Below are 24,004 nucleotides of genomic sequence, written 5' to 3' on the forward strand. Positions count from 1 at the left end.
ACAAACGGACACTGGGAGTGAACGTGCCTGGTCCCATGGGAAATTACAGCAGGTCTCGGGGGAGCCAGGAGGGCACTTTTGGCACCCAGAGGTGGCCCAGGTGTGAGCTGCTTTCCCTCTCTGGCGCCCTGAGAATCCCAGAGATGGGGGCAGTGATGGCCTGTGGGGCCGCAGTCAGGTGAGGATGTCCCACAGGTTACCAGCAGTGTCTGTGGGGTGAGCGTGGAGCTGGGGGCGTGCAGCTCAGTGGTGGCCTCCACCTCACAAGCACAAGGCCAGGCCCTGAGGAGCTTTCCTCCCTTGGGTCAGCTGCTGCCCACGGCTGTGTCCCCATCCCCATCCCATCCCCATCCCCATCCCATCAGTATCCCCATCCCATCAGGATCTCCCTCCCCATCCCAGCTGCATCCCTGCCCTCACCCCATCTGCTCCCCCATCCCCATCTCCATTCCTGTCTCCATCCCATCCCCACCCCACCCTACCCCATCTGTATCTCCATCCCCGTTCCCATCCCACCTGTATCCCCATCCCCATCTCACCCTATCCCACCCTATCCCCATCCCACCCCATCCCTCCTGTATCCTATCCCCATCCCATCCCCATCCCAATCCCCATTTCTCTCTGCATCCCATCCCCATCCCACCCCATCTGTATCCCCATCCTACCCCAATCCCATCCCCACCCTACCCGTATCCCCATCCCACCCTTCCCCATCCCATCTTTATCCCCATCTGTATCCCAATCCCCATCCCTACCCCCATCCCCATCCCATCCCACCCTATCCCATATCCCCATCCCCACCCCATCTGTATCCCCATCCTACCCCAATCCCCATCCTACCCATATCCCCATCCCATCCCCATCCCACCCTACCCCATCCCATCTGTATCCCCATCTGTATCCCCATCCCCATCCCTGTCCCCATTGCACTCCTATCCTCATCCCCACCCAATCCCACCCCATCCCCATCCTATCCCCATCCCATCCCCATTTCCCCCCCATCCTCACCCCATCCCCATCCCAATTCCCCCCCCATCCCCATCCCCATCCCCATCCCATCCCAATCCCACGCCACCCCATATCTCCCCCACCCCATATCCCCCCCACCCCAATCCCACCCCATCCCCATCCCCATCCCCAATCCCACCCCCATCCCACCCCAAATCCCCACCCCAATCCCACCCCCTCCCCCCCCCCCCCCGGTGGCCGCTCGGAGCCGCGTCCCGGCAGCGGGGCGGAGCCGCCTGACGCCTACCGGGGAAGCGGGGCGGGGAGGGGGGGGGCGACTCCGGATCCACTCCGGATCCACTCCGGATCCACCCCAACCCCACTCCGGCCCCACTCCCGCATCGCCCCCCCCCCCCATGGCCGCCCCCCCCCTGCGGGGCTGAGCTCCGCGCCGCGTCTCTCTTCCCCCCCCCCCCACTCCCGGAGCCCCCAGCCCCGACCCCCGAGCCCCCAGCCCCGGCTCCCGGCCCCGGGGGGGGGGCTCAGGGCGTTGGGAGGCCGGGCGTGGGCGGAGGGAGGCCCGGGGCCAGCCCAAGATGGCCGGAGGCGGCGGGGGCGGGGGGCTCTGAGCGGCCCCCCCCGGGCACCGGGCACCGGGAGCGGCATCGGGGGGACACCGGGGAGAGAGGGAGGAGGAGGTTTTTTTTTGGGGAGGGGGGGGGGGGGTGCAGCGGGGCTGAGCCCCCCCCGCTCGGCTACAAGAGGAGGAGGCGGAGTGCTGCCGCGGGTGGGTCTGCGCTTGGGGCTTTTTTTTATTATTATTATTTTTTAATCCTTTTTTTTTTTTTTTTAATTATTTTCTCCCCCCCACCCACCCCCCCGGTAGAGCCTGGGCAGCCGCAACCTCCCCCCCCCCCCCCCCTCCAGGCCCCTTTGTTGGCTCCCTCCGGGGGCGGCTCCGGAGCTGGGGGGGCTGCGATGAGAGCGGGCTAGGCTGGAGCCCCCCCCTCCTTTTTTTTTTTTAAATTATTTTTTATTTTTTTTAACATTTTTCCTCCCCCAGCCCCCGGTGAGAACCCGGAGCAGGTTGATTTGGGGTTGGCGGCGCTGGGGCTCTCCCCCCCCCCCCCCCCTCCCTCCCTCCCTCCCTCCCTCCCTCTTTTCCCTTCCCCTCCCTCCCCTCCCCTCCCTTTGCGAAACCCATTTTCTTTTCTCATTCCTATTTATGAACGGAGGCAGAGGCTGGGAGGGTTGCTTTGGGCTCGGGGCTGGAATCTCGTCTGAATGATTGGCCTGGCTTCCCTCTCAGCTCTCCCATTCAAGACCTCACAATTTTGAAGCAGGCGAGAGGGTTTTTTTTTTTTTTCTCTTTTTTTTTTCTTTTTTTTCTTGTCTTTTTTTTTTTTCCTCTTCCTTTTTTTTATTTTTTCGCCGCTCTGCCGGGTGAGAAGCAAACCTCTGGGGCCGCGGAGAGATTTCGTTCCTTTTTTCACCGTCGTCATCGCCGCTGTTGTTGTTATTATTATTATTATTTTATATTTTTTTTCAACAATTATTTTTAATCTTCCTCCTTTTCCCCTTTTGGAGCTTAACCCTTTGATCTGTTTCCTTTAAAAGACTCCGATTCTCAACTCCCATCAGGGAGAGAGGGAGGAGAAATACAGGAAAAAAAAAATCAGAGCGAGTCTGGGCTCTCAGCTGCTAGCCAGGTTGGTGGGGGACAAAAGTCCCTTTAAAATATTGAATGTCGGTTGCAAGCCTAAGAAAAGAAAAATCAAATCCGGAGCGCTAAATTTAGGAGGTTTATATGGCACTTGGACCCTGCTGCTGGATTTTGTATGGATTTTTTTCAACCTTCGGTAAGTTTCGATTCGCCCTCGGGGATAAAAAGAGACAAATTGCTGTTGGGGGTTGTTAAGACTTGGGGTTGTAAATCCTACAGTATCACGCCTTGTTTTTTTTTTTTTTCTCCTTTTTTTTTTTTTTAACCGTTTGCCGTGCTTTTTTTTTATTTTTTTAATGAAATGACACAGATACCGTCTTTTCGTGCTTGAGATTCCTAGAGTGCTGCCCCGTGGCTCTCGTTTTTTATTCCCCGATTTTCGCCATCCGTTGAGGTTTTTTTTTTAATTATTTTATTTTATTTATTGTGCGTGCTGGGGAAGAGGAGGGGGGGAGCCCGGCGATTCACCCCGAGACTTCCTGTTGCAGGGAGGAGAGACCCCGGCGTCCATCTGTAGACCAAACTGAGAGCTTCAGCGGGGGGAGAGTGGCCAAAATCCGCCGGCAGAGATGGCCGAGAACTGGAAGAACTGTTTCGAAGAGGAGCTCATCTGCCCCATCTGCCTGCACGTCTTCGTGGAGCCCGTCCAGCTGCCCTGCAAGCACAACTTCTGCCGGGGCTGCATCGGGGAGGCGTGGGCCAAGGAGTCGGGCTTGGTGCGGTGTCCGGAGTGCAACCAGGCGTACAACCAGAAACCCAACCTGGAGAAGAACCTGAAGCTCACCAACATCGTGGAGAAGTTCAACTCCCTCAACCTGGAGAAGCCCCCCTCCGTCTTGCACTGCGTCTTCTGCCGCCGGGGCCCTCCGCTGCCCGCCCAGAAGATCTGCTTGAGGTGCGAGGCTCCGTGCTGCCAGTCCCACGTCCAAACCCACCTGCAGCAGCCCTCCACGGCCCGTGGGCACCTCCTGGTGGAGGCGGACGACGTTCGGGCCTGGAGCTGCCCCCAGCACAACGCCTACCGCCTGTACCACTGCGAAGCCGAGCAGGTGGCCGTCTGCCAGTTCTGCTGCTACTACAGCGGGGCCCACCAGGGACACTCGGTCTGCGACGTGGAGATCCGCCGCAATGAGATCCGGGTAGGTCAGGTCCCTCCTTGATCGTGGACCCTTGCCCTCCATCCACTTTTGGGATGGAGGTTGGCCATCGTCATCCGCGCGGAGATGCTGCGGGGGGGTGGGATGCACGTGGCGGGGTGTTGGACGCCGCCTTCGAGGGCTGGCTGGTGTCACCGTCCTTCTCCCGAGCGTGTCCCACCATGAGACCCGCTTGGGATGGGGCAAGGATGGTCCCTGCCACCACCGAGGAAAGGAGCCTCCAGCAGACCCCTGCTGAGGATGCGCCCCGCAGCAGCAGCCTGCCTCTCCTCCTCCTCCTCCTCCTCCTCCTCCTCCTCCTGGACCCGCTGCTCTGTGCCGTGCCCTATTTGTTTCCCGACAGGCCCGTGTTTGTGTAGGGCCTACCCAAACCCCGTCCTCCTTCCCCGGCCCTTTGACGTGGTGCCCTCGGCGGCGCTGGGGCAGGCAGGAGGAAGTCGGCAGGAGCAGACATGTTAGATTGCGGCGACGCCGGGGCGCGGCGGGGAGGGGACAGGACGGGGACTGGGCCATCCGTGGGGGTCCCCTCGGTGTATGGGGCAGGGTGGAGGTCCCGGTGCTGAGGAGAGGGCGTTTTGGGGTGGAATCTCCCCGTTTTGGCCCCGCTGCGCTTCAGGGTCAGCTGGCGGCCGTGTGGTGAAACCCGTTAAAATCCGGCGGTGGATGGAGCCGTGTGGCGGTGCCGGGGGAGTTGGGGGCGAGGTGGGCTCCGTCCCGAATCTGAGGCGCCCTGAAATGGGGTTGGGGTTGTCGGCTCGGGGGGTGACAAAGCCGCCGCGCGGCGGGGACGCAGGCCCTGTGCTTTGTAAGGCTGGTGAATGTCAAAGCCCGGCTCTTCCCACCGTCCTCCTCGTCTCCCCCTGAGGCCATGTCGGCCTTCCCCTCCCTCTCCGTAAGGCCGGAGCCAGGAGAGCTTCATGCCGGCGATTTGGGGCAGATCGGGGAGATTCGGGGCTCCTTGCTCCTGTCGGGGTTCGGGGCTGGGTTTGGGCCAAACGCTGCGTTTTCGCCGGCCCCCGTCCCTCCAGCAGCGCTGGATTTGGGGGAAAGTGAGGCTGCCTCGCCATCTGGCAGCAGCTTTCACCCTGCCTCCGGACCCCGGCGTTGCCGGTGGGCACCACAAGGCCCCGGGGACAACCCCGGTGCCACCCCCCCCCGGTGCCTCCCCGCCGCGCTGCCCACCCGCTGCCTCGACCCTTCCAGAGAGGCCCCGGCGCTCGTCTGCCGAATAAATATTTAACAATGAATTGAATGGTGATTACTGTAAAATGGGGACGATTTCCTGTGTATTTTAATGTTGCCAAAATGAGTCACCATTTAGCAATAAAAAAAAAAAAAAAAAAAGAGAGAGAGAGTCATAAATAAAAATTGCAGGATAATTACTTTCCAATTGGATGGCCAGGCCTGCGAGGGGGGGAGGCGGCTGTGCGCGGAGAGCAGCCAGCGTGAGCTAACAGGAAGGTTATTTTCCTCTCCAGGTTTTTTGGGGGAAAACCAGAGAGACCTCCGCGGAGGTGCCAGCAGCTCCGCCACAACGCGCTGGGAAGGGGGAAGACCCGAGGCAGGCTTTTTGAGAAGCGCTTTGCTGCTGCTATTTATAGGAAGTCATTTTTTGCCTCCCCCTGCCAGGGTGGAGGAGCCACCCCGGGAGGACTGCGCGGGGCCGGGCCGGGGCTGCTGGTGCGTGTGTTTCCCGGGAGCTTTAGGCAGGGACCCAGAGTGTTTTTCCAGGTCCTTTTCCAGGACGCTTTGATCTCATCTATTCCCACTCTCTCTGCGTTTTTTTCTCTTTTTTTTTTTTCCCTGTTGTTGTTGTGGCTGTAGTTACGGCTGGATGCTCGCTGCTCCTTGCAGATTCATGCTCCTAACGACCTGGCGCAACGCTGCCGCCGGCCAGGCTGAGTTTTGGCCCCGCTGTGAGATTTTAGGATGGATGGCCAGGCGCTGAAGGTGCCCATGTGGCAGGGCCGCAGGCTTCTTGTGTGACCTTGGCAAAATCCCGTAGTACCTCCATCGCCCTGTTATCTTAATTTCCCGTCCCTGCCTTGATAATCTTGTCTCTCCGGGCGTGCCGTTGGGTGCTCAGAGGCTGGGGCAGCCCGGAGCTGGGCAACGGGGCAACCAAAGGGGCCTGCAGGTCAAGCAGCATCCCCACAAACCGTGCAGAGCCCCTGGATGAAGAGCTGGCGAGCTCCTGGCTCTGCCCCGTGCTCGCTGTGTGGCCCTGGGCAGGTCCCTGATGGAAATCCTCAGCGAGCCACGTGAGCCGGTCCCGGCCAGGAATGCGGCTGCGTCGGCTCCCGAATTAGGCCACTTGCGTGTCCCATCCTGCGTGCGCTCGGCCGCTGACGGCTTCCCACATGCTGGGGTCGGGCACGGGATTCCCAGCTGCTGGCTCGCCCCACGCCGCCGGCGGATGCGCTCTCCGAGCATCCGAGAGAGGCAGGGCTGGAAAGATCCGGGGGGAGGCCCTGGGACCGGGCGGCCGTGAGCGATTTGTTCCGTGCGTGTGCCTCTGTGGCTCTCCTCCGGGAAGGTTTTAATTGAGAAATGAGTCAAAAGTTGGGAGGCTCGGAGCCTCGTCCTCCGCCCGCTGTCTGGGGCGTGAGACGGACCCAGTGGCGGAGGCGGCCCCGAAAGGCAGGAGCCCGCGAGAGCTCCCCAAATAAACTGCCCTCCTCTTCCCCGTGTTCCTCCAGCCCACCTGGGAGGGTGTCGTGGCAGGGGAAAAGAGGCCCCAAACCCTCCGGGGGCAGAACCGCTGCTTTCTCAGCTGGTGATTTGGGCCACTGAGCAGTTGCTGGGTGAAAGCCGGAGAGCGGGGCGGCGTGGGAGGGAGGAGGAGGCTGGCCCTGCTTCGGCTCCCTGCTCCAGGGGCTGCTGCTGGGGTCGTTTTTGGGGGAGAGGGACCTCTCAGCACCGGGTTCTCCGCGCAAACCCGCAGAGCCCTGGCTCACAGCTGGGTGAACCCGAAGGTGCAACCATAATACAAACAGTAAATAAAATATGTGGTTAATCTTTCTTTCGTGGGCGTATAAAACGCTTACCTCCCCTTCCCCCCTGTGAGATGTTTTCTCCTTTGTTTCCTGTTTTTGTAGCGCTTAAAGAAGAGAGGAAAAAAAAAAAAAAGCCAACAACCCACCCTCTTTTTTTTTTTTTTTTTTTTTTTTTTTGCTTCTTGACGTTTTGTTTTGTGTCAAGGTCTCAAAACGAGACATTTTCTCCTTCCGTCTCTGCCTCTGCTGTCAGAGCCGGGTGCCTCCCACCTGCTCTTCCCATGCACGGGGAAACCCACTTCCAGGGTTCAAACCGAAAGTTCATGCAGGCTGAAGTAGTTGCGTTGCCTAATTTTTGTTCGTTCACCCCAGAATGGGGAAAAAAACGCGTGCCTGGGGCTGAAGCAGAGGTGAGAAGGCAGCAGCCAAGGAGCGATGGGAGAAGGGGGCTCGCCCAAACCTTTGCTGGGTATTGCCACGTTTGCCCCAGCTGTGTATGGGACGTGGTTGATTGAGGCTGGGGACATCAGAGCTTGCTCGAGGATGTCCCAGGAGAACAATTTGAGCTGAAGGTGCTACCAGTGGAAAAGGGGTTAAGTTAGAGGCTCTGCCCCTGCGTGGGTTTTGTTGCAGGGAACAGGGGCGGCTTTCTCTCCGACCTCGCTTACAGCACCGTGTGGAAGTCATGAGAAAATTCCTCTGCCTTCTGAAAATCCCCCAGCATTTCTGAATGAAGAGGGGGAGAGCGCTGGGGTGCCGCAACCTGCGGGAAGACCTTCGGGAGCCTCCTGCAGGCGGGTGGCAGCAGAGCTGGCCCTGCACAAGTCCTGGGGACAGGGACCGGGCTCCTGGGTGCTCAGCGGGTCGGGGTTCCCTTCCTTAGCCCCTGGATAAGCTCTGCTTAGGTGTTTTATGAAGAACAGGGTGGTGAGCACTTGGTGTTCCCCAAAACACCACCGGCTTTCCCTTGGTGGATGGCTCAGACACCAGAGACCCCTTCCCGTTTGAGGAGGGTGCCCCATCCCCATCCCCATGCTGCTCTCCGTGCCAGAGCTGCGAAGCTGGGACCTGGGGAACCCCGGCACCGGGGTCGTCCCCACTGGCAGGCTGCTGGCTCGAGCTGCTGGGGGTTGTTTTACTCCGAAACAGGTTTGGTGGCTCGCGACGGGCTGGATTTTTACAGGCTTCCTTATTTTCCAGATGACTTGTTTATGGGGAGCGCGGCACGCAGCGCGCTGGAGGCCTTGTGAGCGCGGGTGCCCGAGTTCTCAGGCGTTAATTTCGCTCTCGTGACTTGTCGATGGTGTGGGCTGGTGCCTGGCAGGCGTTCCCCGCCAAGCTCTTGGGGTGTCCCTGCTCCCTGCACTGCTTTGGTGGGAGGTCCTGAGACGCTGGAGCAGCACAGACCCTCCCTGCGCCCTCCACCTGAGCCTCTGCAGCCCCCCCAGGGCCAAACCTGCCCCCCCAGCCTCCTCCCCTGTCAGCTCAGCCCCCGTCTCTCCCTCCCCGTGTCCCCAGCTCCTGCCCAGGGGCCTCGTCCCAGCGCCAGGCTCCTAAACGGGACTGATGGTTGCGCCCTGGGACTCCGTCGCTTGGTCAAGCTGCCCTGATGAGCAGTGACTTCTCGGGCCTTGGGCACTGCTGGCGTTCCCAGCACCCACCTAGCCGGCTTCCTAGCAGCGTGCCGTTCATCTCTCAAGCTTCTTCGTGCTTTGCTGTGGGGGCAGCAGGGAATTTAAGTCCAGCCGACAGCAACCTGTGCTGCTCCGGAGCCCGCGGGGTGCCCAGCCGCCGTGGTGGGAACCCATCTGGCCCATCAGCGGTGGGGTCCTCATGGTCCCAGCTCTTCGGCTGAGCTGGAACAGCTGCCTCCTTCCCCAGGGTCTGGATTAAAGGCTTTTCCCTGCTGCTTTCCTGCTGGGCTTGTGCGTTTCCCTTCCCCTTAGCCCCATCAGGTTGCTCTAGACCTGCGCGGAGAAGTGAGAGCGGAGCTGGAGGACGCGGGCAGCCCGGTGGCTTGGCTCTGGTCTCCCAGCCAGGAGGTTCAGACCCAGCTTTGGCTGGCGGTGAGCCTCCTGCTCAGCCCAGACCCTGATTTAGCCTAAATCTAACCCGTGATATTCGTGTCAGTGCCATGGGGCTGCAGGTGTGGGGCGCGCCGCTCTCCTCGCGCCCACCGGTGTGGTGGAGATGGAGAAGGTGAAAAGACCTCAGTGTGACACCCCCACCCTACTCCTTAGCCCCGGGTGAGTCCTAGGAGGAAGATTTGAGCCTCAGGACCTTCTTCCCATCTCCTCCCCTCCCGTGGCTCCCCCGGAGCCGCCGCCGCTGGGCCTCTGCCCCCTTTGCGAGCAGGGCAGAGCTGCGGGGTGGCGGAGGGGCGGGCGGAGGAGGCACATTTCCATGGCTCACAAAGGGCACAAGCGATCAGCTTCGTGCAACTGCCCAAGAATAAAGAGGCTCTTACATTGCTGCCTGCCCTGACCTCTCTGCGCTCTGTTCGGGAGGACAGCCTCTGACCACACAGGGATTTCTGAGCCGTGCTCCGGAGGCAGGCGGTGGGTTTTCTGCCCCCAGGTCCGCCCGCAGCTCTGCAGCTGCCCTATTTTTGCTTATTACCTGTCTGTTTGCTGGAAATCCTGCCACGCGGGGGTAATTTTTTCTCGCCTGCTCTTTAATTTCACGTAATTTTTTTTTATTTTTTTAAACCTGACACTGAAATGGGGCTGAGAGCAGCAGTGCTTCCAGAGCAGGGACAAAAGTAACCAGGAAACACAGGGCAAGAGAGGAGGGAGCGACACCGAAACAATGAAATAGCCAAGCAAGGAAAGACTGAATGCTCAATAGCACAAGCCTTTGCAGAAATGCCTGGCTAGTGCAGCATTTTATAATCAGCTTCTGTGCTGGGCTGGCCTGCAACAGTAGTGTGATGGGGGAGGAATGCTTTGAATTAGCTGGATGCCAGAATTAATTCTGTCAGGATTCAAACGTACATGTACGTACAGCTTTATAAATAAACACTTGGAGCAAGATTCTGCTTTGCCACGCAGGCTCTGGGGCGGAATCTGGTCTGGCCTCGCTTTTTTTTTTTTTTTTTTTTTTTGGTCTTTTAAGAAGATAAAATGCTGTGGCTCTGCCCGAGTCTCGGGTGACTTGGTCAGCTCGGGGCGTTTCGCAGCAGGTCGGAGTTGGGGGATGATGGCTCCGTGGAGGCAGGGCTGGTGCAGGGTGTCCTCCTCTTCCCTTTCCTCCACAAGAGGAAGAGCGGGGCCAGCCGGCCCTAATTCTCCCAGCAGGGCTGAAGGCAGCGAGGTTGGGAGCCGGAGGAGAAGCCTGGTCCCAGATCGGCGGGGCTGGGTGGTGATGCGCGAGCACGAGACGCGGGACGCACGCGAGAGGCTGTACATCTGTCCTCCAGATGAACTCCGGGAAGCGCTTCCCGGTGCCGGATCCTTCCTGATAAGGACGGCTTCGGCCCCTTCTCGCCAGGGGATCGTGCTCCTTGTGATTTGCTTGTGATGGTAACACGAGCAACGCTGCTCGGGGCAGCGCTCGGCGGCGGTGGCTTCTGCCCACCATGCTCACAGAGCGAGCTGGTGCACCAGGCCTAGAGGATAACAAAAAAAAAAAATCACAAAATGATTTAATTTCTCAGCCTTTTCCCCCCTTTTCAGTGTTTTTTGTTTCTCTCCCCTTACCTTTCCCATCTCGGTTCCTCGCTCTGCGGCTGTTCTGGGGGGGCCCGTCTGCGGCGCGGGTTGGAAGGGAGCTGGGGATGGCTCCAGATGAGGCAGCTGGCAGGGAGTGCCGTTCCGGATGGCTGTGTCTCTCTGAAATATGAGCAAACGCTGTCAGGCCGGCCGACGGGGGGACGCGGGGCTCGGGGAGGGCTGAGCTGCCCTCTCCTCCCTCCACCCACCCCTGCGCGCAGCGTCCCCTGCTCGCTTGGTGTCCCCCTGGCTCCTGCTCGCCTCCCTGGGTGACCTCGAAGCTCCATCCCAGAGCTGGAGCTTGGGGAAAAGGGGCAGAAAATCCCCCCGTAGCCTAATGGCAATGTTTTGGGCTCCTGGACCCGGCGGTGACGCCTTTGGGAAGCAGAGGGAGGTGGCTGCTGGTCCTCCCGCGGGCAGGGGGCCGCGTCCCTCTCCCCGCCGGCTCTTTGGGGTGGGAGCTGGCTTTCCCTGCAGGTGAAACTCCTCAGCGCTCAGACAAAGGGATGGGGGTGCGGGTGCCTCCCTTTGTTCTCGGGTCCTGGTGCACCAGGCTCCGCCGGCAAAAGCCCCTCGACGCGCGGCTGGCGGGTGGATGGAGCGGAATAAATGCGCCGCGAGGTCTCCGTCCCCAGCGCGGTCCCTTTTTGGGGGGAGGACAAAGTGACAAAGTGCCTCCCCCCCTTCCCCGCCTGCCCTCGGGGGTCGTGGCAGATCCCTCTTGGTGAGGGGGGTGGCTGGATCCGGGAGGGAATTCCTGCAGCTCCCCTGTGCGGTGTGGCTGGGGGTCAGCGAGCCCTGCTTGTGGCGGAGCTGGGTTTGTTGGAGGGTTGGGGGGCAGGATCTGCCCCAGCAGGGCAATCGGGGCGCCTTTTGGGGTTATTTTTGGGGCAGGGGGCTGGAAACAATGCTGTGTGTGTGTCCTGCAGGGACCGCTCCTCTCCAAACCCATCACCCACCGAGGATGTGAGCCCGGCAGGCGCAGCCACGGCTCGCCCTCCAGCCTGGGGCTTCGTGGCATTTTATTTAACGCCGGGGGAGGAAAAGGTCAGCGCGATCTCTGCAGCAACCCAGCGTCTGGGCAGAGGGACAGGGGTGCCACCTGAGGGAGAGAAACTGAGCTGGGGGCTCTCCTGGGGGCCAGCAGCAGAAGCTCAGGCTGGTTTTGCTGACGGCTGGCCCTGCTGGGGGTGGTGCAGCATCCCCGGCGAGCTGCCCCCACCCAAACGCTTCTGCCCTTGGTCCTCCCCAAGGTTGGCTCGTGGCTACCGCTCTCTGTCAGTGCGCACGGCGCTGAGCTCCATCCATCAAGGTGCTTTTGCAGTAATCTAATAAATAACACCGAGGCGACAAGCGCAAGCAAAGCCCTTGTCTGCGCCTTCCTCGGGAAATGTTCCTTCTTCCCAAAAGGCAAGGCCCGGCTCTGCTGGAGAGACAGGCGAGAAGCATCCGAGGAGACAGCCTTGGTGCTGCCCCCGGTAACGTGGCAGAAATTTGAGGGAAATGTTGTGTTTTTTGCTGAAAGGTGGAGGCTGGGGCCTCCTGCCAGCCCGGGCGGGTGATGGAGGAAGCCGGGGGTGTGAGGGGTGCAGGAAGGTGAGGAGAAGCCCCCAGGGAGCCCAGGAGGCTGCTGATTTCTCCGTGGGGACAAGGAGCTGGTCCTGCTGCTGTAGAAAATGGCAGCGTGGTCACGGCTGGAAATGGCTCCCCCGTCCCCGGCGCTGCCCCGTCCCGCGTGGCCCTCGGCACGTCCTTAACCTTTGTGCCGCGCCATGTCCCCCTCTGAAAGAGGATAATGGAAGCGAAAGAGGGAAGCGGCGGGCGCTGGAGGCACCTCGGGCTGCCAAGCCTGATAAAACGCTGCTGAGCTGCCGGAGACCCGAGGAGCTGGAGGTTTGAGTCGGGAGATCAAATGCCAGGTCCCGCTGCCCTCAGATTTCCCCGAGGAAAGCTGTGCTGTGCGCTGAGCCCCGCTCTGCTGGGCTCTGCTGGGCCCTGGCTGCCCGCTGCACCCCATTCTGCAGCATTTGACGTGGAGAGAAGGGCAGCCAGCAAAATTCATCGCGTTCAGGGATGGAAACGGGGCTTTAAACGTGGCTCAGACAGATCGGCAGCACCGAGGAGCTGAGCGGGTGCTCGCCCCCTGGAAGGATGGAGCCGGCCGGGTTCCGAGCTGCCGGGCTCCCGTGTGCCAGCAGAGCTGGAAGATAAATGACACCTCGGGGGCCAGGGATCAATAATGTCAAAGGCTGGCCCGTAATCAGGCGAGATTAAAAACCAATGACAGGCGTCCTCTGAGGAGCACCAGTCAGCACATTAAAGGACCACGGCAGGGGTTGCAGCCGAACCCCACACCATCGGTGATGTCCCCCTGATGTGGAGCAGGTCCTCAGGTCTCCCACACTGCCCCGTCACCTTCCCCACGCCGCTGGGGATGCGGGGTGGACAAAAATAAAGCCAGCCAGGCTTTTGGGGCTGGATTTGGATTTGGGGCCGCAGCGGCCGTGGCGAAGCAGGAGGCTGCTCTGGTGCTGTGGGTACCGCCTGGTTTTGAGGAGGGGATTGGAGAGAGCCATTTGGGAAGCTCGGCGTTATTGAATGACTCCTCGAATGCATTGTTTTACCTGTTTTTATCTATTAAACTGGTACCACAAGCCTGTCGCCACCCGTGGGCAGGCGATGGGCAGCCGGGGCGCGCGGTCGCGCCGGTTTTCGGGCGCTGGCGTTGGGGCCATTCCCGTGGGAGCCAGAGCCGGGCACCTTCCCACGGCGAGCAGCAGCCACAACCACAGATGGAGAAGGTGGAATTGATTTATTTGCAAGAGCGAATTAAAACAAACTCCAGCCCCCTTTTTTTTTTTTTTTTTTTTTTTCTTTTCCTGTGCATCCCGCGAGGGGTACGCGCTCCGTTGCGGCTCGGCGGGGCGGGCTAGGAAATGGGAGGTTTCCTTCCCGAGCGCGAGGGCGATGAGAGAAGGGGCCGTGCCCTCCTCCTGGAGCTGCCCCGGGAGCTGGAGGTGCCGGCTGCCTTTGCCCCGGGCTCCTCTTCCCTTTCCTCCCCGCCAGGAAGCCCGGCCGTGGTGTGAAGTAATGCCTGCTGCCGGCGAGCACCAGGAGCGAAACGAAGCCCTGGGAGCGCGAGCAGAGGGGCTCGCCTCTCCCGGGGCTCCCCCGGCACCATCTGCGAGGGGATTGCAGGTTTTTGGGTGCCCTGCTCCCCTCGGGAAGGGGCTCGTGCAGCGCCTGGGAACGCGCCGAGCGCCTGCCGGCGAGGAGCCGCTGCTGGCGTCGCGCCACGAGCTGGGGGCCTGGCGGCTGTTTGATTCCAGACGTGTTTACGGCGCGCGGCTGGCGGCAAACTACAGGTCCCAGCATGCTCCCTCGTGGCTCCTGGGCTCCGGCAGGAGCAGGGAGCTGTGGGACTCGTAGTTCCCACCTGGGTTTTGCTGTTACAGAGCTGGGTTCGGGTCCGGCGCCCCCAAAGCACCGGGTCCTGGCCCCCTGCGCCCTCATCCTCCAGCCAGCGGCTTGCTTGGTGCAAAGGCAGACTGGCCTTTTTGTGTCACCGAGCCGGGGAGGGGATTCGGTCCCATTCTGAACTCATTTGCAACGTAAATATTTTGGTGGCGAGGCCGTTGCTGGGAGCTGGGTGTCACGGCGAGGCGCCGTGATTCATTCATGCTGCGGCCGCTCGCGGCACAATGAGGCGGCGCTGGGACCGATCCCAAGGATTTCCTGTGAGCGCGGCTGGTGGGGGATGCGGGACGGCACGTTTGGCTGAGCCAGGGCCCTCTGCTCCATTTCTTTGAGCAGCGAGCACCGTGCCGTGCCCAGCCCGCTCAGCACTCCCCACCTCCAAAATTTGGTGGCTCCCAAAGGGCTGAGGTTGCGACAGCAAGGCCAAACCCCTGGCTGTGGCTCTGTCGCAGGGTGTAACACCTCGTGCCTGCTCCTCGGAGCTGCTCCTGCTCCAGAAGCCGGCCAGGCTCCGCGTTTGTCCCCCCAACACGTGCTGGGCAGGGCTGGTGGCCGAGGCAGGAGCTCCCTGCGTCCCCTTTGCGCCGCTCGGGGCCAGGTGCGGGCTCTGCAGCGCCCAGATTCGTTCTGGCACCCTCCGTCAGACGGTGTTTGTTCATGCTGCATTTTTCTTTTTCCTGGCTTGTTTGGACACGCACTGGTACATTCACGGCACTCAAGCAGTAACGTGAGGCTCGTTCCCATTAGGAAAGGGGCCAGGATTTTTTTTTTTTTGGGGGGGGGGGGGGGCTGGGAGGGCAGCTTAAGCAGTAAGTTTCTGAGCTCTTTCCTTCTGTTGCCACACCCTGCAAGAAAGAGCAATATCCGCGGCTTCAGCTGCTATCGCACGGCTCCGAACGTCTCTCTTTTAATATAGATTGGTATCATTTTGCATTTTAAAGTAAAAACACGCTGCAAGCTGCAGACAGCTGTCGGTTGGCAGCTTTGTTTGAACATCTGGTGTTGCTGGGCTGCTGTTCAGCACGCTCTAACTATGGGATTCATAAAGATTATAATCCGGGCTTTCAGATTCTCAACAGCCGCCTCGCAAAGGGGAAAAAAAAAATAAAAATAAATAAATAAATTAAAAAAAAAATGAAATGGGCGAGGGAGAAAACCCAGCGGCTTCCCTGCGAGCAGGCGGCGGCGCGGTCGCGGTGCCGGCTCCCCACGAAGCTCGGTGGTGCCCTGCTCCTCGAGCATCCTCGGTCCTAAACCATGAGGGGCTTTTAGTTTGCTTTCTCTCCTTTTTTTTCCCCACGGTTTTTGCCCCGAATCTCCAAGTCTCGTGTTTTTCGGGGTGGTTTCTGTCGCCACTTAGCTGGAGCAGCAGATTTCTGCTGCGGCTTTGGGGTAAATGTTGGTGGGGGCTGCAGGCAGCAGCAGGACTTTGTTTTTTTCTCTGTAGGGTGAGTGATGGAGGAGCCAGGGCTTTGAGTCTCCTGTTAAACCCTGCTTCCCAGGAGAAACTGAATCCCTTTCCTTGAAGCAACCCAAAGGTTGAGGGAGCCACCTCCGCAAGCCCTACCCATTCCCGTGCAAGTCAGGCACTTTTCCTCGGCACCTCGGAGAATTAAGCGGCCTCTAAGCCCCTAACAGGTTTTATAAATCTTGTTAGTTGATCTGCATTTTTGCAAAGCTCTTTGAATCCAGCCGATTGGCGCAGAAGTCACCTTGACTTGCGGGGAGGCGTTGACTCCCGAGTCACTTTCAGGCTCCATTTGTCAGTCGGAGGTGCACCAGCAAGGCCCCCCCTTATCTTTAGTAGGAAAAAAAAAAAGCTGCCTAGAGAAATGGAGCTGTGCTAGCCGGTAATAGAGGTGCGTGTAAACCCGTTCTGCCCTTGTTTGTGTTGATTTAACTTCCCAGTACAAATTAAAATAGCCTTGAGCAGTTGGAAGTTTAACTAGATTGGATGGGAGGGGGGGAAAAAAAAAATTGCTGCCTTTAAATCAAAGCGGGGAGTTCTTCTTGTCACCTCTGCACGTAGCTGGCATCGGGGTGCCCTCGATCACCTTCTCGAGGGTCTGTGTCCTCGGGCTGGCTCCCGGGGAGCAGAAATCAGCCCCTGCCCACCCCGCTGAGCTGGTGGGACGTGAGGAAGGGCAGGGGGCTGCCGCTGGGGGCTGGGGTCTCGCCGTGGCGGGGCTGAGCCCCGAGCAGAGAGGTCTTTGGGCAGGGGAGAGGCGGCTCAGCCTTCGGCGAGAGGGTGGGAGAGCCTGGCTGCGTTTCACCCCTGCGGGGAGAAGGCTCTGAGATCACGCAGGCCAGCTGGAGCTCGAATCCAAGATGTTTATTTGGAAGAGGGAGCGAGGCTTTCTCAACCACACAGGGGCTGCAGATGGGGGCAGGTTGGCCGCCGGGCGATGGGAGTAGGTTTTTAGGGGATGGCTGCTCTGGGAGGTGAGGTGTCCTCCCTGCCACAGCCTGGGGACCGCTGGCTGGGACCAAACGCAGCAGGTTTGGGAGATTTTTGGGATCCAGCAGCTGGGACGCCGGCGGATCAAGGCAGGACTGGGGGTGCTGCCAAAGGCTGTTTATTTTTGCATGGGGATTATGGAAGGAACGACTCAGGGGTGGTGGAAGAGGGCTCGTGCGAGGAGCAGGGCGTTGTGATGTGTCCGAGGTATGGTGCTGACCCAACGCCCCTCCGTGCCCGGACTCAGGAGCATGGTGAGACTGGGTTTGGGGAGGTGAAGGCTGCAAGCAGGCTGCTTTTCTCCCCGAGTTAATTTTTCAACTGGATTCACGACGAGGAAGGAGCAGCTCGACGAGACCGGGGACTGAGGAAGGAGAAAAGAAGGTTAAGGAGGGCTCCTGTAGCTCACACGGAAATTGAGAGCAGCTTTCAAGGAGCTGCAAGCACAGCACGCGGAAGGGGCAGGACTTTTTATGCGGTTCCTTAGGCTCTGAAAAACTGTGAAGCCCGGTGATCGGGGTCCTCCCCGTCCCCACAGCCCTCCCCGGGGCTGAGGGCTGGAGGAAGGGCTTTGCCTGGGGCAGGACACCTTCCCCCAGCCCCTCCCAGGGGTACAAACCCATCTCTCCCCCCACAGACCGCAGGGTCCCGGTGCTCTGGAGCACCTCAACTTGGGGTTTTGAGGCCGGCAGCCTGGCTGCAAGGCCCAGCTTTTATTTTTGGCGGGGAGGAAGCACACGAGGGCCCGATGGCCATGTTTGTCAGCAGGGCCCAGATGTCCTCCAGGTGTTGGTGTCAGTCCGAGGTCTCAGAGGGCTGGAAACACTTGTTGAGAGCGCTGGGATCCAGATCCAAGCCCCAAAACTTTGTAGGATACCTCAGCGCCCTGAGCTTTCCTGGTGCTGAGGTGCTGCTGGCATGGAGGGGAGGCCCCGTGGCATGGGCTGGCTTCGTGGGGGTCCAAAAAATGGCTCTCACCACCTGTGATGGTTTAGGAAGGGCTGGGAAGGGCCAGGCCACCCCGGGCAAGCAGCTGCTCAGCCCCAGCACCCCTTTTGGGGCTGTTCTGGGAGCAATGGGGCCTGCCGCAGCCTGGTTTCTGCCTGGGGGGAAGGCCTCAAGCTCCGTCCTGAGCCCCCCCCCCCGGCCTGGTGGTTACTGTAAAGGCGTGCAAGATGAAACCCCGAGCAGCAAACGTTTCCTTCCTGTCTCTGCAAGCCGATCGGCCTCCTGCAAGCAGAGCAAGGGGGGGGTCGAGAGCTGCTCCTGCCCGGGCCTGGCAGCGGGAGCCGTACGGGGTGGTGGTGCCGGGGGTGTGTGGGGTCTGTGGGCAGACTGCCGGCAGAGCAGGGCCGAGGAGCAGCAAATCAGCCAGGGGAGGCGAAAATTGGCTCTGGCATCCCCACCCCGGGGCCGCTGGCCGCATTAGCATTCAGCGGCTGTGACCTGGGGCCCGGCTGCAGCCCCCCGGCTCCGCGCCGGGACGCCGGCCTCAATGAGCGCCCTTGATGCGGGGCCCTGGGCCCAGCTGCAGGTGTCTGGAGCCGTTCCCGAGAAAGGCATCTGCCCTTCAGGGCTCCTCCGCTGCCTGGCCCACCTTCCTCCTCCTCGCCCTTCCTCCCCAGCCTCCCAGCTCCCTCCGTCCTGGCTTTCCGGCCGCCGCAGACAATGTCCCCATTCACCACGGCCGGGGGAAGAAGGAGGGATGTGGGGAGCCCAGCACCCAGCTCCCCAGCTGCAGGGGCTGCCTCGGGCCAGCCGGGCTTCCCCTCCACATTGTGGGGCTTTTTGAGGGAGTTTGTGAAAGCCCCAATGGATCTGGGGGGTCAGGGAGGGCTGGCGGGCGGCAGCATGGCCTTTATGCCATCCTGGATAAACTTCGTCCAGGTTTCTTTAGGGCACGAGGGCTGTGGGGTTTTGCTTTCCCACTTTTTCCCACTGCCAGCACCGGGATGGGGTCATAAGGAGAGGATGGGTGGAGGAGGATCATCCCCCGTTTCCTCTCTATTTCCTTATGTTTAATTCCAGCAGGGTAAGCCGGTGTCCAGCAATTAGCGCCATCTCTCTGGGACTGGGGCAGAAGAGCCAATTACCCCGGCCGCAGATTAATTTATTAATGATTTGTCAGATTAGCTGGCATCCACTCTGCTGACATTGCCATACAACGCTCCCCTGTGCTGGGGGACCCCATCTACAACTGTGGTGGGAGATAGCTGCGGATTTGGGGCTGGATCCTTCTGGGGTTTTGGGGCTGATCCTTCTGGGGGCTGAGGTTCCCCTCCAAACCCCGCAGCTGGAAGGCCTCCGACCACCCTCCCGTGCTCGCATCTCCTGCAGCTTTGCTCCTGCTGCTCGATATAGGGCGTTTGGGGGCCCCTTTGGTGCAGTCCCAGCACCTCAGGAGACAAACTGCGATCACGGAGCCTGGGAAGGGCTCGCGCGAAGAGCGTGCGCGGAGAGAGCCGCAGCTCTCCCAGCACCAAGGTCATGCATGAAATATGAGAAATTACCCTGAGAAATCCTGATCCTGGAGGAGGAGGAGGAGTTCATGACTTCAGAAATACCAGATTTGGGAGGGGATGGAAGGGAAAGGGATATATTTTCCTTTTCAAAATACCTAAGGAATTCAGCCTGTGCTGCAGAGACAATGAGATTTCGCTCCTCGGAGCCAGCAGGGGCAGCTCGTACCCGAGTGTCTTGTTAAGGTTTCAGTTGCCGTGGGTGAGAAGCCCTCCCATCCCGCGGCAATCTCAGGCACGTATGGTTTTAAATCACCCTAAAATCAAGAGAGTGATTCAAGTGTGAGATAGGAAAAAAAAAAACACAACACGCTGCATGTCCTCTGTTGGAAACCTCTTAGGTTTCTACGGCTTTAGGTTGGATTTCGGTCACTTTTTCCAGCTGTGGGAGGCTACTGAGTGAACTTGAGCTATGAAGTTGTGTATAGATTTGTGATCTCGTGTCCAGGGGGTGTTGTAGGGTGGTGCTGGCTGTGGGTGTGGAGACGGCGAGGCTCTCGGAGCAGGGAGGGAGGCGTAGAGGACGGCTCGGTGCAGAGGATGGTGCCCACAGAGGATGTGTTGGCCACCAAAATCAAGGACCCGCCACCCACAGCTCCTGCTGGAGCTCCTGTGCCATGTTTTCAGCCCTATTTTATTTTTTTTTTGGACAAGCACGTCTCCCGGGCCCCGTTTTGGGGGGGTGTGTGCTCTGTCCGCGTGTCCTCCGTGCGTGTGTGGGCACCGTGCACACATGTGGAGCGCGGCTGTGAGTGGGAAGATGGTGTTGTGTGTTTTTTTTTTAGCTCCTCGTTATTATTAGTGCTGGGAGCTGCTTTTAGGGCGATTGCTCTGTGTGGGGCTGACCCAGCTGCCGAGCGCAGCAGCAGCGCCGGGGCTGGAGGTGCCTGAGACCTGAAGCAAAACAACAGGAGGGAGAAGGCTTCAAATTCCTGCTCCCGAGCGGAGTCGGAGGTGACAGCCTTTCCCTGCGCTGCAATTAATCCCAGCAGTGCCTCTGCACCCCCCCTCCCCCTCCCGCCTAGTCCAGGAATTAATTACTTGATTATAAATCCCTGAGCGGCGGTTTATAATAGCAATAATCCCCTCGAAATTCATCCGCGCTGCCTGTTCCTTCCCGGCTCGCCCCCGCCGTCGAGAGCCTCTCAGGCCTGGGGGGGGAAACACGGGCTCGGTGCCACCTCTCTCCGTCCCTCCCCATGGCGGTGACGCCGGCAGGGACAGGAGAAGGGACCCGTGGCAGGAGGTGAGAGCCCCTCCACGCGTCCCCCGAGGTGCCCAGGGCTGCGTGGGGCCACTGGGTTCGCCTCTGACGTGCCGCCCTCTCCGTGCCCTGCAGAAGATGCTGATGAAGCAGCAGGACCGCCTGGAGGAGCGGGAGCAGGACATCGAGGAGCAGCTCTACAAGCTGGAGTCGGACAAGCGGCTGGTGGAGGTGAGGGGAGCTCACCCTGGCGGGGTTGGGGTTTTGGGGTGGGCAGCGGGGCTGGAGCTGCTTGGCGTGGAGGAGCCGGTTGTGGGGCTTGGGTGGCTCCGGGGTGGGGATGGGATGGGGACAGGGAGGGTTTCTGCAGCTTGTGGCAGCTGGGGAAGGACCCAGGGGCACCACGGAGGTGCCAAGGGGCTGAGCCTGCTCCTGCCCCCCAGGAGAAGGTGAGCCAGCTGAAGGACGAGGTGCGCCTGCAGTACGAGAAGATGCACCAGATCTTGGACGAGGACTTGCGGAAGACCATGGAGATCCTGGACAAGGCCCAGGCCAAGTTCTGCAACGAGAACGCCGCCCAGGTCCTGCACCTCAACGAGCGCATGCAGGAGGCCAAGAAGCTCCTCAGCTCCGTCCAGGTCATGTTCGACAAAACCGAGGACATCAACTTCATGAAGGTGAGCCCTGCCGACGCATCCACGAGGGTTTGGGGACGGCGTGGGGCACGGCGAGGAGCAGGGGACAGCACCACCTCGGCTCCTGAGGGGTCAGGGCGAGGAGGGGTGGACGAGGACACAATGGGATGGAGCAGCCTGGGCTGTGGGGACAGAGGGGTTTGGGGTTCAGTGTCCTGCTGGATTTGGGGCTCATTTAGGACAGGGAGGGCAGCAGGAGGCATGAGACAGGGAGAGTGGGGTGGTCTGGGGCAGCTTTTGGGGGGCTGCCCCATCCTGGCACTGCGGGGTTTGGAGGCAGGCACAGCCCTGGGTGCTGTGGGGGGGACCCAGAAGGGGAGGTTGGTGCCGGGGCAGGGCCTGTCCTCACTGACCAAGGCTTCTCCTTCCCCTCCTAGAACACCAAGTCTGTGAAAATCTTAATGGACAGGTAAGCACAGAGGGCGAGCGTGTTTGGGGGGGAAGGGGAATGTTGCGGGGTGGAGGTGGAGCAGGGCTGGGGATGCTGGAGCTGCCGGGGGGCTGCGGGGCTGCCCTGAGCTGCTGGGGAAGGGTGCGGGTGGTGGTGGATGGGGGCAGGTCCCTGCTGCCTCCCTGGGGAAGGGATTTGGCCTTGGAGGGTGTGTGGGAAGGAGCCCGGGGGGGATCCAAACCCTCCCCTGCGTGCGTTCTGTCCCTCACCTCTCCTCTCCGCCCCCGGTCCCCAACAGGACCCAGAACTGTACAGGTGGCAGCCTGCCTCCGCCCAAAATCGGGCACCTCAACTCCAAGCTCTTCCTGAACGAGATCGCCAAGAAGGAGAAGCAGCTCAGGAAGCTGCTGGAAGGTGGGTGAAGCCAAGGGGGTGCGGGGGGGGGACAGGGGACAGGCCCTCGCTGCCTCCTGCGTGGGTCCCAGTGCGAGGGGGTGGGGAGGGCCGTCGGGGTGCAGGGACCCCCTGGAGCCCCTCTGCAGCCAGGTTTAGGACAGGGAGATGCTGTGAAGTGGATGTTTTTGGGGGTGACACAGCAAAAGCTGGCCACGGGCAGAAAGATTTGTAGGAGGACACCAGGGTCACACCACGGGCAGGGACAAACAGGGACCGATGTGGTCCCACAGCCCCCATCCCGTGCCTGGGAGCTGATCACATCCCGTGGAGGCTTCGTGGTCCTCTGTTCTCAGGGGATTTGGGGTTCTGCTCATCCTGGGACTGGGACCGAGCTGTGCGTGGGGCTCAGCCTGTGCACGTGCTTAGAGAGTGGCACCTGGGGCCAGCCTGAACCTGCTGGCGAGGTCCCCAAATTCACCTGCATGTGGGTGAGCGCCCTGTTCACCAGCAGCAGGGCAGCCTGGGGACTTTCAGCTCGTGCAGGGCCAGGACACGGGTCTTGGGGCTTCAGTGCAGCTTCGGGCTGGTGGCTGGGACACCCCATGTCCGCCCCACGCCTGGCAAGGAGCTGTGCCACGGTGCACAGGGCTGGGACACGCAGCAGATCGTCCCTGGGGCCATCGGGACGAAACCTGACGTGCTCCTGCTCTCCTGTTCCCCCCGCAGGTCCCCTGAGCACCCCCGTCCCCTTCCTGCAGAGCATCCCCATGTACCCCTGCACCGTCAGCAACTCCGGCGCGGAGAAGCGCAAGCACTCCACCGCCTTCCCCGAGGGCAGCTTCCTCGAGCCATCGTCCGGGACTGTGGCGAGCCAGTACATGAGCCAGGGCGCTTCGGCCGGCGAGGGGCAGTCCGCACAAGCCATGGTGCCTTGTAGCTCCACGCAGCACATTGTTGGACTTCCCAGCGGCCCGCAGCCGGTGCACTCGGGCTCCGTCTTCAACCCATCTCACTACCCCAACACCACCTCATCTCAGCAGTCCGTGCTCTCCCAGTACGGCGGGCGCAAAATCCTCGTCTGCTCGGTGGACAACTGTTACTGTTCCTCGGTGTCCAACCACGGCGGGCACCAGCCCTACCCGCGCTCGGGGCACTTCCCCTGGACGGTCTCCTCGCAGGAGTACTCGCACCCGCTGCCGCCCGCGCCCGCCGTGCCCCAGTCGCTGCCGGGACTTGCGGTGCGGGAATGGATTGACGCGTCCCAGCAGCACGGGCGGCAGGATTTCTATCGGGTCTACGGCCAGCCGTCGGCCAAACACTACGTCACCAGTTAACAGCCACACTCTCCGGAGAGGCCTGGTTGATGGCGCGCTCGGAGAGAGAGGAGTCTGCTTTGTTTGGGCTTTGTTTTGTTTTCTTTTCTTTCCAATCAAACCCGGTTTCCTTCCCGCCTCGTGCCTCTCCAGGATTTTGGGGAGGGTTGTTCTCTTCTCATCTCTTTTTTTTTTTTTTTCCCTTTCCGCTTTAAAACAAAATAATAATGTTTTTTTTTTTTTTTTTCCTTTTAATTTTTTTTTTAATTTAATTTTGGAAAGTCCTTCCTGTCCCTCGCTGGGAAAAGACGAGGGAGAAATTACACGGAAGAAATCGATGGGGATTTCAGTCGGGCGTCTGGTTCTGTGCGTCACGCTCCTACTTGCTACTCTCTGGCTTCGGAAAACTTCAGAAGGGACAATTGCACCTTCTCCGTTTCAACTCCTCTGAGTTCATTTTTTTGGTTTGGTTCAGTTTTCCCCCTTTCCCCAGCCCCTCTCTTCCCCTTTTTAAAAAGAAAAAAAAAAAAATCTATCATTGATTCAGTATGAAATGATACGTGTAGATTTTGGGTTTGTTACTTTTTTTTTTTTTTTAAAGGCTGATTTTTTTGTGTTAAAAGGCCACTTCTCATGCATATTGGCATTTTTTTTTTCCTTCTTTCAGAGATTTGTAAATACACAATGGCAGGAAATTTAATGCACAAAAAAAAAAAAAAAAAAAAAAAGAAAAGGGAAAAGAAACTTTAAAAAAAAAAAACGAATAAATAAATAAAAAAAATCTGTTCTAGTTTTCAGGAGGGGAAGCGTTGCCGAAATGCAACCCCCCCCCCAACGTATCGCTGATGCAACTTCCTGTAACAAGCACTTTGTATAAAAAAAAAAGTGGACTTCCTGCTATAAGGCACAGGTATTTATTCTGTAACCAATTTTAGAACACACACAGAAAAAAAAAAAAAAAAAAGAAAAAAAAAAGAAAAAAAATATTCAAATAAATGTGATCACTTAGTGCAAACG

General features: G+C 59.6%; 1 protein-coding gene across 1 annotated transcript; it reads left to right on the top strand.

Moving 5' to 3' along the window:
• Positions 1-1,501: 1,501 nt before the first annotated feature.
• TRIM8 (tripartite motif containing 8) lies at positions 1,502-24,004 on the top strand. The gene is made up of 7 exons (XM_068688334.1): positions 1,502-2,807; positions 3,160-3,810; positions 20,328-20,423; positions 20,636-20,869; positions 21,265-21,296; positions 21,577-21,692; positions 22,401-24,004. Exons 2-7 carry the CDS (start codon positions 3,241-3,243, stop codon positions 23,006-23,008), a joined length of 1,656 nt encoding a protein of 551 aa, XP_068544435.1. The 5' UTR covers positions 1,502-2,807; positions 3,160-3,240; the 3' UTR covers positions 23,009-24,004.

Source organism: Anas acuta, chromosome 7, assembly GCF_963932015.1.
Source record: "Anas acuta chromosome 7, bAnaAcu1.1, whole genome shotgun sequence".
In the NCBI taxonomy this organism is placed as follows: domain Eukaryota; kingdom Metazoa; phylum Chordata; class Aves; order Anseriformes; family Anatidae; genus Anas; species Anas acuta.

Coding starts and splice junctions, on each gene's coding strand:
- TRIM8 (XM_068688334.1), top strand. CDS start 3,241: ATGGCCGAGAACTGGAAGAACTGTTTCGAAGAGGAGCTCATCTGCCCC. Junction 20,870..21,264: donor AGGACATCAACTTCATGAAG/GTGAGCCCTGCC, acceptor TTCCCCTCCTAG/AACACCAAGTCTGTGAAAAT. Junction 21,297..21,576: donor GTGAAAATCTTAATGGACAG/GTAAGCACAGAG, acceptor GGTCCCCAACAG/GACCCAGAACTGTACAGGTG.